The sequence below is a fragment of the Juglans regia genome, chromosome 3 (genome assembly GCF_001411555.2).
Source record: "Juglans regia cultivar Chandler chromosome 3, Walnut 2.0, whole genome shotgun sequence".
NCBI lineage: Eukaryota > Viridiplantae > Streptophyta > Magnoliopsida > Fagales > Juglandaceae > Juglans > Juglans regia.
This window is the reverse complement of record NC_049903.1, coordinates 8,641,733-8,659,525: the sequence shown is the minus strand read 5'-3', so window position 1 is coordinate 8,659,525 and position 17,793 is coordinate 8,641,733. Positions and strand designations below refer to the sequence as shown.

General features: G+C 35.9%; 1 protein-coding gene and 1 long non-coding RNA gene across 4 annotated transcripts in view; both read right to left on the bottom strand.

Moving 5' to 3' along the window:
• LOC109020188 (cysteine-rich receptor-like protein kinase 26) overlaps nucleotides 1-10,738 on the bottom strand; it is a 39,640-nt gene extending 28,902 nt beyond the window's left edge. Inside the window, exons 1-7 of one of the 3 annotated variants that reach the window (XM_035688206.1) lie at nucleotides 9,821-10,738; nucleotides 7,623-7,730; nucleotides 7,287-7,414; nucleotides 6,974-7,181; nucleotides 6,593-6,827; nucleotides 6,329-6,470; nucleotides 5,373-6,147 (exon numbers count right to left, since the gene is read on the bottom strand). In XM_035688206.1, the coding sequence (XP_035544099.1) occupies nucleotides 5,830-6,147; nucleotides 6,329-6,470; nucleotides 6,593-6,827; nucleotides 6,974-7,181; nucleotides 7,287-7,414; nucleotides 7,623-7,730; nucleotides 9,821-10,658 (1,977 nt within the window). In that variant the 5' untranslated portion in view covers nucleotides 10,659-10,738 and the 3' untranslated portion in view covers nucleotides 5,373-5,829. Of the gene's footprint in view, nucleotides 1-5,372; nucleotides 6,148-6,328; nucleotides 6,471-6,592; nucleotides 6,828-6,973; nucleotides 7,182-7,286; nucleotides 7,415-7,622; nucleotides 7,731-9,820 lie in introns of those variants that run through there. The other 2 variants (XM_035688207.1, XM_035688205.1) reach the window with 2 other exon arrangements.
• A 1,405-nt stretch (nucleotides 10,739-12,143) lies between these two features.
• Nucleotides 12,144-14,244, bottom strand: LOC109017946. Its single transcript, XR_004801191.1, has 3 exons — nucleotides 14,080-14,244; nucleotides 13,771-13,870; nucleotides 12,144-12,510 (listed from the first exon to the last, which is right to left on the bottom strand). It is a non-coding gene; the product is annotated as an uncharacterized LOC109017946 (long non-coding RNA).
• Nucleotides 14,245-17,793: the final 3,549 nt, after the last annotated feature.

Here is a 17,793-nt window from a genome sequence, read left to right as displayed (position 1 = left end):
TGATCTACCAGAGAAGTTTCCTGCCCCCTCCACGCAATCAATAGAAGAGCTAGTTGTTGAGGACTTAGGGAAAGTTTTAATTGAGTAAGAGAGCCTGCAAATCGTTAAATATACCTATCCCCTACCAGACCCACAAGAGGTTAGCACAGAAGCCATTAATCCAGTTGTGAGCAAAGTAACTGAGTCGGGCGAAGAATGGGAGAATCCTCTAATAAACGTAAAGAGGAAATCGAAGAAGAAAAATGCAAGATCCTTAGCAGTCAGTGTTAATGAGACGTTTATGGTTGCATATGAAGAGGAAAGAACAGATGAGATACTATTTTCCCATTCCGATCACGAGAGTGAGAGAGACAAAATCAAGGATGATATGCACAAGGAATACTGCACAGATTCTGAGGGCTCCAACAACCCCAAAAAAAAGGCCAGAAAAGGGGTTCTACCAAGGTGGTAATTCATCCTTCAAAATTTAAATTATGATCAGTCCTATTATTTTTTGGAATATTAGGGAAGTAGGCACTTCTTATAGGAGGTTGAGGAAAATTATTAAGCAATTTAGTCCTAATATCATAGCTTTAGCTGAGCCCTTTTTGTTAGAGGATAGAATCCCGTCATTCTTAAGAAGATTTAGTTGCAATTGTTTTGTCATAAATAAGGTGCATGGTGGTAAAATTTGGTTGATGTGGAATTCATTGGTTTCGATACAGTGGGTGGCGGGGTCTAATCAGTTTATTACTGTGAAAGTAAAGGAGAATGCTCATATGTTTCTACCATCTATTATATATGCGAAGTGCAACCGAAATGATAGAAGAGAGCTTTAGGCGAATTTGGAGAATATGGGGACTGCCAGAATTCCTTAGGTTCTCTGCGGGGATTTTAATATCATTAAGGAAGATTCAGAAAGAAGAGGTGGGCGTCCTCATCCTTTTGTAGCCATGGAAGAATTCAACCAGTGTATTTAAACATGTGGTCTTTTAGAGATGTGTTCCAAAGGCCCGAATATGACCTGGTGCAATGGTCAAGGAGGACAAGTGCACAGCTGGGCCAGGTTAGACAGATGTTTTATTGATACTAATTTTCTTAATTCTTTTTCTAATGTGTCTTACCAGGTTTTGGCGCACTTTATTTCGGATCACTCCCCGTTGGTTATTCAAATGGGGGAGAATTTATTCAGGTATGGTCCTAGTCCTTTCCGCTTTCAATATATGTGGACTGATCATTTGGATTTTTATAGTTTTGTGGAGGGAGTGTGGAAACGTGAGGGCCTAGGGCATGGATTAATCAACCTGTCCTCTAAATTACAAAGGGTTAAGGTGGCTTTAAAAGAGTGGAATAAGAGTGTCTTTGGTAGGACTAACATCATAATCAAGGGTCTAGAGGCTCATATTGATAATCTGGAAAGCCGTCTTCAAGTCTCCTTTAATGCCGAGGACGACTCTGACCTATTAGCATCCAAGCTGGAACTTTCAACATGGTTGGGTAGAGAGGACACTAGGCTTGCTCATATGGCCAAGAAAAGCTGGCTGAAAGATGAGGACCAGAACTCTAAATTCTTTCATGCTTACTTAAAGGCCAAACTGCATAAAAGAGTTCAAGAGATGAGTATGTCAGATGGTAGGGTCTTACAATCCCCTCTTGACATTCATAAAGCCGCTGTTGATCATCTTCAGGAATTTCTGGGTCAGAGTAGTTCCCGTGCTCTTCCGAATTTGAGTGACTTGATCTCTCCCATTGTTACTAATGAGGATAACTTGACTATTGGTAGAGATCCTTCCATAGAGGAAGTAAAAGATGCTCTATTCTCTATTCCCATTGATAGTAGCCCAGGGTCAGATGGTTTTGGTTCAGGTTTTTTCAGAGTTTGTTGGGACTTGGTTAAAGATGATCTACTTTCTGCCATTGTGGAATTTTTCCATAGCCATATGCTCCCAAAAAATTTCACTGCTTCTTATATTGTGCTAATTCCAAAGGTGGATAAGCCCTCTGGCTTTGATAAATTTCGGCCTATTAGCCTTTGCTCCGTGGTCTATAAGATTTGTTCAAAAATTATTGTGGCTCGTATGACTAGTTTGCTCCCAAGAATGATATCGAATGAGCAAGGGGCTTTTATTCCCGGCTGCAGTATTTTTGAGAATATCAGTTTAACTCAGGAAATGGTCTACTCTATTCATAGGAAATCCATTGGGGGCAATGTTCTGGTTAAGCATGACATGTCTAAGGCTTATGATCGAGTAGATTGAAATTTTTTATTACATGTTCTGTTTAGTTTTGGGTTCTCTCCTAATGTTTGTGACCTGATTAACTCTTGTATATCCTCGCCGTGGTACTCAGTCATGATGAATGGGACCCCCATGAGTTTCTTTAAGGGAAAGCAAGGCCTAAGGCAATTTGACCCCTTATCGCCTTACCTTTTCATTATAATGCAAGAGGTGTTCTCTCGTCTCCTTAAGAATTCCTTTGAGACAGGTAAAATTGGTCAATTTGTTCAAGCTAGAGGGACCCCGATTATCTCTCACCTTATGTATGCAGATAATATAGTTATCTTTGCAAATGGTGGAAAAAGAAGTATGAGAGTTTTGATGGAAGTTTTGAACAAATATGAGGAGTGGACTGGTCAAGTGCTTAGTAAAGAGAAGAGTGCTATTTTTTTCTCTAAGAAAATTTCAGTCTCTAGGAAACATGCTCTTCTCTGCTCTACTGGGTTTACCGAGGGTTCGTTTCCTTTTACGTACCTGGGGGTGCCAATTGTGGATGGTAGGCTGAAGGCTTGCGATTTTGGCGATTTACTGGGCAAAGTGAATAAGAAGATTGCAGGATGGAAGATGAAGATTCTCTCTGCTGGTGGAAGAACTATTATGTTGCGTCATGTTTTATCTAGCATAGCCACCCACCTGCTGGCTGTTTTAGATGTCCCCAAAGTGGTGATACGTAGCCTGAATAAGCTACTAAGCTCTTTCTTTTGGGGTGAATCGGGAGGCAAGAGTAGGAGGAAATGGATTTCCTGGAAGTATATATGTACGCCTACGGACGAAGGTGGTTTGGGTATTAGGGACTTTGGGGATGTTCAGAGAGCCTTACACATGAAACTTGCCTGGAATCTTATTAAGGGCAACTCTCTTTGGGCGGAATTTTTTGGAGGTAAATAAGTTAAAGGAAATCACTTATCCCTCCTAGAGCCTACTAAAGGGACCCGTTTTTGGAAATCTATTGTCCGTAGTATTCCGGAGGTGATAAATAGCTCCAAATGGATTGTGAAGGAAGGTAATATCTCCTTCTAGTATGACAATTGGGACAACGAAGGTCCTCTCTATGCTCATTTTCCTGTGACTGAGCACTCATTGATTAAGATAAATGAGTGCCGCATTGAGAATGGGTGGGATATTTCTCTTCTGAACAGATTAGTGGGCCATCAGAAAGCCAATGAACTGTATGAGTTTTTGGCTAGACGGAAGGAGGGTGAAGATGCGCTTGTTTGGCTGAAGGATAAGGAGGGCAATTTTACTACTAAGAGCGCCTGAGACTGTATAAAGGTTCGGGCGCCCCCTTTACTCTGGGCTCAGTGGATATGGCATACTAATCTTCTTAAGAAGATTTCCATCATGATGTGGAAGGCTACTAATAATTGCCTCAGTGTTGACGAGAATATTAGTATGGTGGGTGTATCAATGGCCTCTAAATGTAATTGCTGTCAAAAGGGTCATACTGAGGACTTGAACCATGTGCTCTGCACGAGGGATTTCGCTAGACACATTTGACATCTAGCGGCCACTCATCTAGGGGTTCATATGGCCCCTTTCTGCACTTGGAAGGATCAAATTAATTTTTGGTTTCGTCGTGCGGGTAAGTCTTCACAGGTTAGAACCATCTTTGGCCTTCTGCCCTCCATTATTTCCTGGAAACTTTGGGAGAGGCGTTGTAAAGCCCAGTATGAAGATAAGGCTCACTCAAAAGAGTCGGTTTGGCACGCTATTAAACTTTGGCTCCGGCGCATCATGGACCAGATCATGAAAGTGAGTTCTCTTTCCACCCAAGACATGGATAATTTGCATAGACTAGATATTCCAACCTTGTTCCCTAAGCCCAAGAGGATCCGGGTGGTAAAATGGCACCGGCTCCCTCAGGGCTGGGAAAAACTCAATATCGATGGTAGTAGTTTCGGGAACCCTGGAACCTCTGGCGCTGGGGGTGTTATTCGGGATGAGGATGGGAGATTACTTCTGGCTTACTATGTTCCCTTGGGTTTAGGTACCAATAATTTTGCAGAACTCAGCAGCTTATTGGAATGTGTTCGCAGATGTCACGTGCTTGGATTTCATCGTGTTCAAATAGAGACTGACTCTCAACTGGTGGTCAATTGGATTGTAAAGAATAAGTGTCCCATTTGGTATTTAGAAGACTTTTGGGAGGATTTACAAGAACATCTTAATAGCTTGAAGTATACAGTAACTCACATTTTTCGTGAAGGCAATGTTGTGGCTGACTTTCTAGCTAAGTGTGGGGCTGAAGGTTTGAACTCTGATTGGTCTGTTATTCACGTGCTGCCTAGCCTGTTGAGGGGTCTTCTCCGCATGGACAAATTGGGTATGCCCTACCTGAGGATATCATAAGCCTCTTGCCAGGTTTGTTTTGCGTTATTTGCTTGTCTAATTTTGCTATCTTGGTATTTGCATCTCTTTGTTCTTGTGTACTTGGCTTTTTGCAGGTTTCTCTCTTTGGCTTTCTCGGAAGTAGGTTATGTATCTTTTTTAAGGCTTGTACTCTATATAGTTACACTGGTTTTGATGCCTAGGTGCTCTTTTTCTAGATTTAGTTTTTTGTACCTCCCAGGTGTCGTGATTGTAACCGCGGTTTTCCTCCGTCAAAAGTGAGGACAATCAATAAAATTGGGGTTCCGTCCTCTTTAAAAAAGATATATATATGTATATCCTATGCAATCGAGCTGGTCACAGTTTGTATTGTAGTAAGTTTCTTCCAAAAAAAAGTTTCTATTGTAGTATGAGCTTTGCTACACAACTTCCACCACACTCCACACTCTACACTTTTTAAAATTTTTTAAATTTTTAATATTTTTTTAATATTTTTTTTGAGTTTATTCTTTTTAAATTATTTCAAATTTTTTATTCATTATTCATATAATAAATATTTAATAAAAGAAAAAAATAATAAAAATTAAAAATAATATGGAGTGTGGAGGTTGTGTGAATAGTAGGAGGTTGAGTAGATTTTTTGTTGTAGTATATGTGGTGATTGTATCTGCTTGTAAATATGCTTTGGTATCTAGAGTAAAGAATGAAAAACAAAGGTTATAGATTGAAGGTTTATTCAGTGAAGTAAAGGTCTCAATTAATTAAGAGAAATGCCAATTTACCAATTGATTAATGCAAAAATCAAGGTGCAAAGGTTGTAATTAGTGGAATGAAAAGATAGGAATTGGGTGTCTGTCTTGACTTGCGAGTCTGATGACCCCTTTTCCGAGATTATACATTAAGACAATATGAGCACACTTGCATCTAATATGCTTTTATGCTTAGTGGGGTACAATATAGAAAACAAGCTCACGTGCAATAGTAACCCAAATGGTCGTCTCTTGATGCAGTTTGTGTCAGGGGAATATGTAGCTAAACCTTGGATATCATCCTTCCTACTTTTTAAATTAATCCCACCCATATGAGCAAACCCATTGTTTGTCAAAAAATAAATCTTAATTTAATCAGTGGGTAGCACCTAAATCAGAGCTTTTCAATCTAATAACTAAGAAAAAATTGCCTAAGAAAGCACCAAAAGTTCAGAATGCGTCCGATGCCTATATATGGTGGCTCAAATCAGCGTTGTCTACGATGATTCTAGGATGCGAAAGCAGCCTTTTTTCGTCCAAAGCAAACTCCGGACCCTCCGAAGGAAAGTTCTCCTACCTAACACTCTATGATCATCCTCAAATGATGGCATTTCGGTTACCATGCTTCCATGTTTGTCACTACCGTCGAGCATGGTAACAACTGAAGCCATGGTTGGTCTATCAGCTTCATTTGCTTCAGCACAGAGTAAGGCAGTGAGGATGCAGTTTATTATTTCAGATGTTGAGCCATCTGGCATCAATATTGTGGGATCTATAATATTTGAAGCAGTTCCTTCACTGAAGTTTCTCCAAGCCTGCAGGATAGAAATATATATATATATATATATATGATTATAATTACTTAATGGGCAGAGGAAGCTACTAAGAGCATTTATTTCCATTATGATTATGTTGATATCGTGTGCATGAAGTATTGACTAGTGCTGGACTAAATGGAGAAAGGAAATGTATCCAATTGAGTATGATTGTACTTACATAGCTCAAAAGATTGTCCGCATTCTCCTCATCTCGAAAGAAATTATTCTTCTGTCCGCTCACTATCTCCAACACTAATACACCGAAATTAAAGACATCGGTCTTCGTTGAGAACAGCATGTGCATTACATCCGGAGCTTCTCTGTACATTGTAAATAACGTCCATCAGTTTAATTCAAATATTGGTACTAACACTAATTTCATGTTCTTCTACGAAACAAGTTACACCTATTAAATATTAATCTCCCTTTCCGTGATACTTACTCGATCCTCCCAATTCTACTTGTATTCTCGGGAATTTGATCCAATGAAAGCAAGCTTTTCAAGCCAAAATCTGAAATCTTTGGATTCATTTCTTCGTCCACAAATATGTTACTAGCTTTAAGACCATGATTAAAACATAGTTTAGATTCTTCATGAAGGTAAAGAACCCCTTGTGCAATGCCTCTTATGATTTTGTAGCGCATTTCCCAATCCAAAGTTGCAACCTTGAGCGGATCTACATTTCCAAGCAAGTATAAGGGTCGTTTAACTAAAATAAAAGGAAGCATATATATATATATATATATATTCTACCAAGACATGCAAGGTAAAACAAATGTTCTGTATATATAAATCAGAGAAGTAGGTAAGTACGAAATATACCAGACAGGTAGTGATCAAGGCTTGTATTTGGAACAAAATCATATATTACAAGTCTTTCATTTCCTTCAACGGAACAGCCTAGGAGCTCAACAATATTAGGGTGTTGAAGTTTAGTCAGCGAAAGGACCTTATCCTCAAATTCTACACCTTCTTGTCCAAAACCCGTTGACAGCCTTTTTACAGCAATGACTTTATTGGAGAACGTACCCTGATCATAATAAAAATGGAGTGTATGTAATCATCCAGGAATTTGAAATTTACTATCTTTTGAGAATTATAGTTGTTACAATTCAAAAGGATAACATCTACTTACCTTGTAAACAGTACCAAATTCAGTTTCTCGGAGTTTATTTGCTTCGGAAAAGTTGTTCGTCGCAACTTTAATATTGTCAAAGTCGAATAGTATGGATCCAATTATCTCCTCTACACTTTTACAAAGAACTAATCAACACACATAAGGGATCAACTAAGTTAATTCTAAAATGAGAAGTAAAACAACCTAAAATATATCCATACAGCAAATCGGAAGCTGAATCTTATCCCCAACATCATGCCTATTGTTTGAATTTGTTGTTTCCTTTAGCGATATGCAAAAACAGTCTTTACTCATAGAATAACCATTAATTAACATGAAGAATGTATCACTTACTTCCAGCTTTCTTCCTTCCCCACTTCGCCTTTATATAGATGCCCGCGATGGACGAGATTAGTCCCATAAAAGTAATAGATGCCAAAACTACAATAAAGTTCCGGTTCCCTGCAAAAATCATAAATCTGTTCTTATTGGAACATCCTGATTGTGTTGATCGAGTTTTGGAAGCCGTATTTCGTCTGGATATGGAGAACTAATCTTTAAAGCAGAAATAACAACAAACACATATCAAGCATTACATTTAATGTCAGTCATGAGATTCTTATAAGCGTAATGGCGTGGGTACCTTTGTTAGTAGGCGACTTTTGAGGATGATCATTTGGGATTGGCGAATGAGCAGGGGGTGGTGAGTTAGTTGTAGAGTAATAGAAGGGGTAGACCTCAAACCTGATATTATAGCTGGGTCTAGCGATTCTCCCACCTTCCTTCCCATCACAACATCGTGGAATACCTTCAGATGCCCCAAGCAAGCAATCGTTGCATTCTTGTTCAGATAAGTCAGGCGTGCATTGCATATATTGTTTTGAAGTTTGATAAGGCTGCATTCCCTGCTGCGAACTTACGAAGAGAATAGCTTGCGGCAGCTTGACTTCTTAGCCTTTGCAGCAAGCTCCTAGGAACGTCAAAGAACTGATCCGCATAGTTAGCCGATACGTTATTGATGCCCTAAATGGTGAAATTGGGGCTGGTTTCTATGACGCCCAAAATGGAGCGATTTGAGTAGCGTAGCATACAGTGGTCGTACCACCCAATTGCCTCCTTATGATCGGGACAGAGCTCAGGGAGAAGGTAACTAGCATTGTAGAGGCAACCGCGGCAAACATCCAGTTGAACATCTCCTCTACAGAGTCCAATCGCGTGTACTTCGTTGATGTTCGAGCCATAAGAAGAGTTGTAGAATCCGTTGTTAATAATTTCGGTACTGTTAGAAATGGAGTGGAGGAGGTGATTGAGATTTGCCTTATATGTACTGTTAGAAATGAAGTTATCCCTGTCGTCGTCTAAACAAGAATGGTATAGGAAGGCTGGCTGTGCAACGGCTTGAGAAATTATCCTGAAAATGGCAGCGACGAACAAAAGAACTATGCTGACGAAACCATTATTGCCATGTCTTCAATCAAGAGAGGTTAATGGTGGAGCAATTAAAGATGCTTTTTTTTTTTTTTTTTTATAGGCGACAGGCGTACTTCACTTCTTGTTGAGGAAGGTAGTGGGAAGTTTCGCGTGACCGCGTCAACGGTAGTGGGGCGAGTCGAAGAAGGAAAATTTTGTAAGGATACAGGGTTACTACCGCATCTTTACTATTATTCTACATGAATTAGAAATTTTTATTTTTATTTTTTTAAATATTTTTATAAAATCAATAATCATTAAAAAAGAATTTAAAAATATATAATTTTATTAATAGTTACTTCCTTAATTATTATATAAAAAATAATTAAAAAATAAAAACAATTAAAAAAAATAGTAGAAAGTATTAAACTTACCATTATCTATTTTATAAATTACGATTTCGTCTTACTTCTTTTTAACATTTTTATTTTAAAAATCAGATGGTGATATTAGAATGAATGTATAAACAGTATAGTTTGTAAAATTATTCGTCAAAAAATTATAAAGATTCATACGATTTTCTACCAAAAATTATAAATATAATGGTGTATATATGACTTACTTTTTATTTCTTTTCTATTCGAACTCCAAGCGCTCTAGTTTGAGTATTTATTATAAATTATTCCGCCGAATTTTCTTTTCTACCCAAACATAGAAAAAACCTCAAAAGGAAAACCGACTTTTTGAATTCGCCATCATATCATATTCACATCTATAAATTTCGATGGAACGTCAAAAGATTTATTAAAAAAAAAAGTGATTAAAAAATGATTAATAACAGTAAAGAATCGAAGATCAGAAAGAAACTGTAGACTGGCGATGCCGTAGCACGCGCTCTCATCCACGGTTGACTTCTTTTTTTTCTTTTGCAACTTTTGTGTTTTTGCTTTTTCTTTTCGTTTGTCTACTTTTTAGATTTATTGTTTTGAACAAAATTGTAATCGACAGACGGACCACGATTCTTTTCAGAAGAATCGAGGAAACAAAGACGAAAGAAACTGATTGCTAACATGGAAAACCAATAAAGAATACGATATATATTTCTTTTAATTGTTATGTTGTGATAATGATGGAGTGAGTACCTGCACTCGGAGTACTGTTGGTATTATTTGAAGATGGAGGAGGAAGAAAAGCTGGTGGTGCTTGTGGGGACGGGATCGGCGGCGCCATGGATGTAGAGTAGTAGAATTGTTCGATCTCAAACCTGAAATTACAGCTGGGTCTAAACACTCTAGCTCCTTGCTTCCCACTACAACATTTTCGGATTTCTCCGAAAGCCCCAGTTAAGCAGGTGTCGCATTCTTCCCGAGATAAGTCAGGCGTGCACTGCACAAGTGCATATAGCGTCATGAATTGGGGTGCGATTGTGTTATTTACTGCGTACTTACGAAGAGAACCACCTGCTGCAGCTTCATCTCTTAAGCCTTCCAACAGGGTCCATAGAACATCATTGAACTGATTCAAAGAATTGGCCGGTACGTTATTCACGTTCCACATATAGAGACTAGGAACAGTTTCCATGAGGCCAAAAATAGAGCGATTTGAGTAGCGAAACATGCAGTGGTCGTACAATAAAATTGCCTCCTTCTGAACGGGACAGAGCTGTTTAAGAACAGACGTAGCGTTGTTGAGGCAACTGCGGCAGTCCTCTGAGTTAGAATCCCCTCTACAAAGTCCGATTGCGTGGACTTCGTCAGAGTTGTTGCCATAAGAGGAATTAAAGAACCCGGAGTTAGCTCTGGCGTCGGAGGAGAGGGAGGAGAGGAGGTGATTCAGATTCTTGTCATAGGTACTGTTGGAGGTGTAGTTGCCCTTGTTGTTTAAACAGAAATGGAATAGCGGGTTTCTCTGCGCGACGGCTTGTGTAGTGAGTATAACAATGGCGGAGAGGAAGAACAGCCATCTTGAGGAAATTGCCATTGCCTCGTGTTCCACAAAATGGCAAGGTCAGTTTATGCCTTGAAGACTGGGAAGGCAATTATGGAGAACAGGGAAGTGGTGGGCTGAATTTATGTTTGTGTTGGTGCCTACTTATTAGAGGCTTAGAGCATTGGTAATGATATAGCTCAAGTTTAAAATTTAACAATACTTCTACGGGCAGTCGGCCCTTACAGACGGCGCGCAGTCGCTAGTTAAATAATATTTTTTAATGCCACGTCAATTATTTAAAAAAAAAAATAAAAAACAAAAATGCAGGAAAGACATTACTGTTAGCTTCTTCTTCTTCTTCGAGTTTCTTTTTCTAAAATATTGTGAGCTCTACTGCGTAAAAGGAAAAAACTTTTTGTTCTTGCTTTGATTGTTGAAGGAAAGCGGAAAAAAAAACTGGAAAAAAACACTGAGTTCAGTTGTGTGGGATTGTCATCTTCGTCTTCTTTTGCATTGAATCATCGAAATTTTCGTCTGTAAATAAACCGGTAAGAAATCACATTGTGGGTCTTCGTATTCTTCTTCACAGTACTCTACCGCGTGGGTCTTCATCTTCTTCTTCACCGTGTGGTAAGAAATCACATTTTAGATTGTGTTTTGAATGTATTGAATGAATTTGCTCTGTTTTGAAGCTATTTTTTCAAGCTCTATTTTCAAGCTTGAAAACATGTCTAAAAATGGGATTTAGTTTCTCAAAATTTTTTTTTTATGAATGTTTGTGTTGTTCTCATGTTGTAAGATTAGGAAATAGAAAATCAAGAACCCACGAGCTTGCTTTCCCATTCACAGACCCCCTTGCAACCGTGTCTCACATTGTTCCTATCAATGGGAAATGGTCCAGCAATCCTTCTTTGGGTTCAACGGCTCAACTTTTTAAGCAGCATTTCGGTTCGGTAATAGATCTATGGAAATCGTAAGGCAGGGGCAGAAGCTTGTGATGGACTATTCTTGTCAATTGTAACTTTCTTTAGCGCAGAAAGAATCAATGTATTTGATTATAATGAAATAAATACAAATACCTTTTTTTATTTTTTATTTAAGTTTGAAAATGATTTCCTGACTTCCTCTTTGTGGTTCTTGTGAAGTCTAGCCTGGAGGAACAGACATGGAGCAGCTGCAAGCAATGCTGCAGTTGGCTCTCATGTGCGTTGGTGTGGATCCAAAGATGAGGCCAACTATGGTTGATGTTACGAAACAACTAAGGCAGATTGATAGGCCTATCCTATGATTATTTTCTCCCTTTTTACGTACACATTTTCATGTAAACATCGATTCCACAATGGTTATTTCCTCACAGGCTCTTCAGTTCTTAATTTCTTACCACCCCGACCCAGTTGGATATTCTATGAATTGCGACATAATAGGCTTACTTCAATTGAAATCTTTGATATCTATATGTTACCATTTGGACAGGAGGCTAAAATTTTTCCACGTTTGGCAGATGAAAATGGAAGCACAACTGCACAAACATCAGAATAGCTTTCTAAGCCAAGCTCACATCTGGGACTGAATGAAAATTGACAAATCTGTCAGGAAATCAAATGACTAGCACTTGCATTAGTTGGCAACAGGAAGGAAAATGAGAAATGAGCACGTAAAAACATGTCCCATCAAGCAGTGTCTGGTTTTACCAAAATAAAAAATAAAAATCGACAGATTATAATGCATATAGAATCAGGACAGGAAGCTGTTATTCTGATCTATATTTTAGGACTTGAGTATTGTCTCACGTAACTGGACTGTTGATAAATATATCTCATGCTCCATACTTGGGGGCCTTCCAAAGCTTAAAGGCAACCTCATGCAGAAACCTATCAGCCGGTATTGCAAGATTTCCACCATGCTGTGAATGAACAGGAAAAACAGAACAAGCAGTTATTAGGTACATACAACAAGCAAAGCATTTAGCCACATTTTAACCAATCTAAACCCAAGACCAATTAGAACTGAAGATAGTTTGAGTCTCCCAGAGTTGCATCAGCATGGAAGTCTTTTTAATACTACCTCAAAAGACAGAATTTATGGCAACCACGAATGAATGTACAGATAAAGCCATATATAGGCATGGAAAGCATAGTACAGAAATGCTTTCAACACCCAGAGACATTAGAACTTATAAAAATCATGACAGAGAATATAATGACCAAGTATTTCCAGAACTTGTCAAAATGTAGTACCACTTATCGGGCAAAGACAAATGGGGTTGCCTTTTTCCAGGTTTGTAAATAATAAGTTTTAATAGTAAGGCTTTAGAACTTACAAAAATCATGCCAGAGAACATAATGATCACATTTCAAACAGATATAACTTCGCATATTCTACTATGTACGTGACAGAGACGGATTCGTCATACCTTTTAATAGCAACACAAAAGACACAACTTACGCAGAATATACATACCATAATGATGAAATAAATTAGCATCCTACTATCTTTATAAAAGATCCACTCAAGATATCGAGAATGGTAATTCTATCATCATACTGAATTGTCTATTTCTACTATATTTTCTCAACTGATCTTTTGTTTTTGTTTTTTTGTTTTTTGTCCATAACAAGGGAATCATTAGTCTTAACTTGTGCAGTTTCAATTTCTAGGAAAGAAAACCAACACTAAAAAAAAAAGCAAATCAAAATAAAAACCCGTTATTTGTCATCCAACCCACGTCGTACAAGCAACCAAACAAGAATCGAGACCTCTGTAAGACATAATTTACCTAGAATACATTGAGTATGCACTTGAATAAGGTTAGGCATTAGTTTTTCTGGGCTTATCTAGAAAACATTTCTAAACTCAGGTTCCAAGGGTTCAGGCACAGAGAAGTTGACCAAACTCAAGATTTTCATAAAAGCTAAATTAAACGGCCTTAATTGATTGAATGTGTATAGGATCGCGGCCTACATAATGTGGTAGTGTGCACTTGGGGCTGTCAATGGAGGGCAAATCATATCCAGAAACATCCAAATCCAACAAGAAACAGTAACAACTCAAGTAAAATCAAAACCCACTAATATGAAAGGAGGAGGATAGAAAGATCGGAGGAAAAGTAATCGAAAGCAGGGGCTGAAGGACCAAGGAGTCTGCGAGAGAAAGAGGAGTTTACCTGGTTCTGAGTCAACTCGGCAATTTCCAGTCCTTGGAGTTGGAGTGCGGTGGTGCGGTGGCAGGGCTCCTTGGTCCTTGGTCGAATAAAGGCAGAACTTCTACGTACAGTCAAAAACACACCAAAAGCTAATCAATATCCGAACAGTAACACAAATTCAAAAAAAAAAAAAAAATTGTAAGAGTTCTCAGAAATGCTTGCCTTCAGGTTAAAGGGGAAGGGGCTAGGGTTAGGGTCATTCCGTGTGCTCCCTCCCTTGCTGAAGACGATGGCAAAGAAAACTAAGGTGCGACGAAACTTAGGGCTTACCAGTGTGGGTCTCAGAGAACCATCAAGACACTGAGGGAGAGAAGGCGGCGGCTTTGAGGGGAGGGACGTGCCATCTTCGACGGAGGCGCTTCGAGGGATGGAATCGCCTTCTTCGACTTCAAGTGGAATCGCTCTAGGAGAGAATGGAGAAGGAAAAAACGCAGAGGGGGGAGCTTGATGTAAACGGTGAGGTGCGTTTCGATGAGGACCAAAATTTTGAATCAAATTCGGAAGACTGATACGGTGCGTTTTGAAACACTGATTCCACATCAGCAGCCGCTTGCGCGGCGTCTACCCCGGGCGACTGTCTTCAGCATTTTTCAAAATCTAATTAGAATTTTAATTTTTAGTTATAATATTAATTTTTAATTAGGTCAGTTCATATTAAATTAGTTATTATAAAGTTAAAATAATAATATAAGATTATATTTTTTTTTTATAAATACAATTTATATATTTTTTAGATCTTCATACTTTGTAGAAATAATATATTTACTCTATCAATTAATAGAAATAATATGCATGTCATATATGTTTTACCATTCAAAGAAAGAGGGAAGTGATTAAATAATTAAATATTATTTTTTATTGTGAATAGTAGCTAGCCATATTTAAAGAGGACTTAAGATTTACTATTCATCAAATCTTAAACTTTGGACCTTTGGTTAGTTCAATATAGAGATTTTTTTTCACATCTAGCTAAAATTTAGACTTACATTGACATTTAACTAATCCATTATCAATGCTCTTAATAAAAAGTGGTGCTACGTCTATAGCTTTTAATTTTTTAATCATTAAATAAAAAAAATTAAAAAATCACAGTGATAAGATAGAGCGACAGAATAGAAAGATGAGAATAACATATTTCAAAAAAAAAAAAATAGGAAGCATAATATTTCTAAAAAAAGGAATGAGTCAAATGACCACCTGGTCAAAAAAAAAAAAAAATTGACAGAGTACTGTAGTATGTACTCAGAAGAGCGGTTCCAATTAGGATAATGATATTATATTTCACATATTAATAAATAATTTTTTTATTTATATATAATTAAATATATAAAAATAATAAATCTCATATTAATATATGACATAAAAAAATATGAAATAGTATTTCTCTTTGAATAGTCATATCTCGGCAAATTAAGGACAAGAAAATGAAATTTAGGACACGAACAAAATGTTTTATTTAACACCCATATATTAAAATGGAGAAGAAAGCAGGAGTATTGAGTATTGACTAGGGAACGTTTCCCCATGCCTTGAATGAAAATCAATTTTTTTATTTTATTTTAAATAAATAAGCAGGTTGATTGAGACAGAAGTAGCCGAGGAGAAGCTACGCTACGATTAAGGAAGCTACAATGCATTTCACAAACAGTTTTTCTATTTCTAAAAAAACCTAGCTAGGGGGAAATCTGAGTACAGGAATATTATAACATTTGAATATATATGCAGTATTGACTAAACTAGATAAAGTGGTTGAGACACTTTTACACGCGATTTTACGTATTTGGTAAGAGTTGCTATACATATTCAGCAAATAAGTACAAAAAATATTATATATAAATATACACTAGTTAGGGCAACGCGTATGCTCAGTTATCTACTATTAAATTTTGCGAGATGTAGAATAGATAGTAAAATATGATTAATTTCATATAGAATCATCATGTAAAGCAAATCATCATATTATCACAAGCAACATAAGAGTAAAGATTTTTGACAAAATCATTTCTATTTTTATCTCATATTATAAACCCTAATATCGATGATTATATCCAATAGTATTTTTACGAGTTCCAGATAAAATAACATATAATGAGAATCTTGGATCTTGTTAAACAGCAAATTTAAGAATCGAATGCACTTAAATGAAATAAAACATCTATAAGCAAATTAAGATTATTTCTTTTACTAAAAATAAAATATTATTTGGTTAAACTTATCAAAATCTCTTGTTTAAAATGCTAATGTTTCTATAATATCAAAAAATAATATTCTAAAAATATTTTATTTAACTTTTAATTTTCATTCCAACTAATCTCATCTCAATTAGGATCTAACCTAAAAAAAAAAAAAAACCTCAGTATCCAAACTCACATAATTGGCAAAAGAGCAAAAATATAAAAGAACCGGATTTGATGAGAAAAATAGGAAAAAATAGAGAGAGAAATTGATGAGAATATTGTTCATCCCTTACTTTTTTTCAAATAAAAGTCTATTTGAAAATAGATTTTATTCCAAAATTTTCATATCATATCCCATCTCCTTTTTAAACATAACTGAAATACAAAACTTTTAAAATAATCATTACAACTTTCTCAAAATTTTAAATTTTAAATTTCAAATAAAATATAATTTATCTTTTTAAATTTCAAAATAAAAATAATATTATAAAATTATAATCTAAGTGTCTTATAATATTTTAGTTTTATAATATTTTTTATTTGACTCTTTCTCTCTTTCAATTATTTTTTATAAAATTTCATCTCATCTAACTCTCTCCAACATTATATAAATTTGCAGAGAAGGAAAAAATTAAAAATGTTCTAAGATATATTAACATATTCTAGACCATATTATTTAACACTACAGATAATGTTAAATTATTGTGTTAGTTCAAAGGCAGTTTAGCTCTTAATTTAAGAATGCAAACCAGATCATCTTAATTTATTTCAAAAGTTTTCATTACTCTTTTTAATATTATTAAAACAGAAACACTATAAGAAATAATAACAATGAAAAACATTAATTTATTTAACATTTTCACACTTGGCTAAATAAAATAGTAATAATGACATATTATATTTTTAAATTATTAAGAAGTTATAATTTATTTCCTTATAAAAATTTGTAATTATACTAACCAACCTACTATTATTACTCTTAATAATTATAGTTGGATGCGCATGTTGTATATTTGTTATTTCCAAAATAAATATATAATGTGTCAGTTTTAAAATTTAAAACTACAGTGGTAAGTATTAAATAATTTAATCATATATTTTATAAAGTCTCATCCTTTACATTTAAAAAAAGATAATAATAGAGTTACTACTCTATTACTACCCAATTACTACTTATAGTTAATTTCAAGTTTTTTATTTTTTTATCATTTTCTTTGAAGTATTTTTTTAACATCCTTAATCAAAAAAATTAAAAAAATATATAATTTTATTAATAATCACTTCCTTGACCATTAAGTAAAATTAGAAATTAAAAAAAATCAAATATAAAAAGAGTAGTAAATGAGTAGTAACCTATCATTTTCCTTTAAACAAAATTAAATAAACTATAGTACATTAGAAACTATAGATCTACCTCAAATAGTGTAATTAATTTCAGGTTAATTAATAAACTATTCAATTTATCCAAAAATAAAAAAAAATATTTAAGTTTATTTCTTAATAAATCATTAAACAAAAATCATTAATAAAAGGAAAAAATTAGATTTATACTAAAATGTAACAATTGAATTCAATATTTACATAATTCAAAATTAAAGGAAATAAAACACAATAAAGACACAGCGGCTCTTTAAAAAAAAAAAAAAAAAGCCGCGGCTTGGATTCGTCGTGGCGGTTAACGGCTGCACGATAAGAGTTGATATTGAAAGGGGAGGAATACCGGACGGAGGGGAAGAGAATAGGTGGGGCGGTGTTAGCCACGCCGGCGTGTGGCGGCACACTGGAGGCGACGAAGAATAGGACGGGC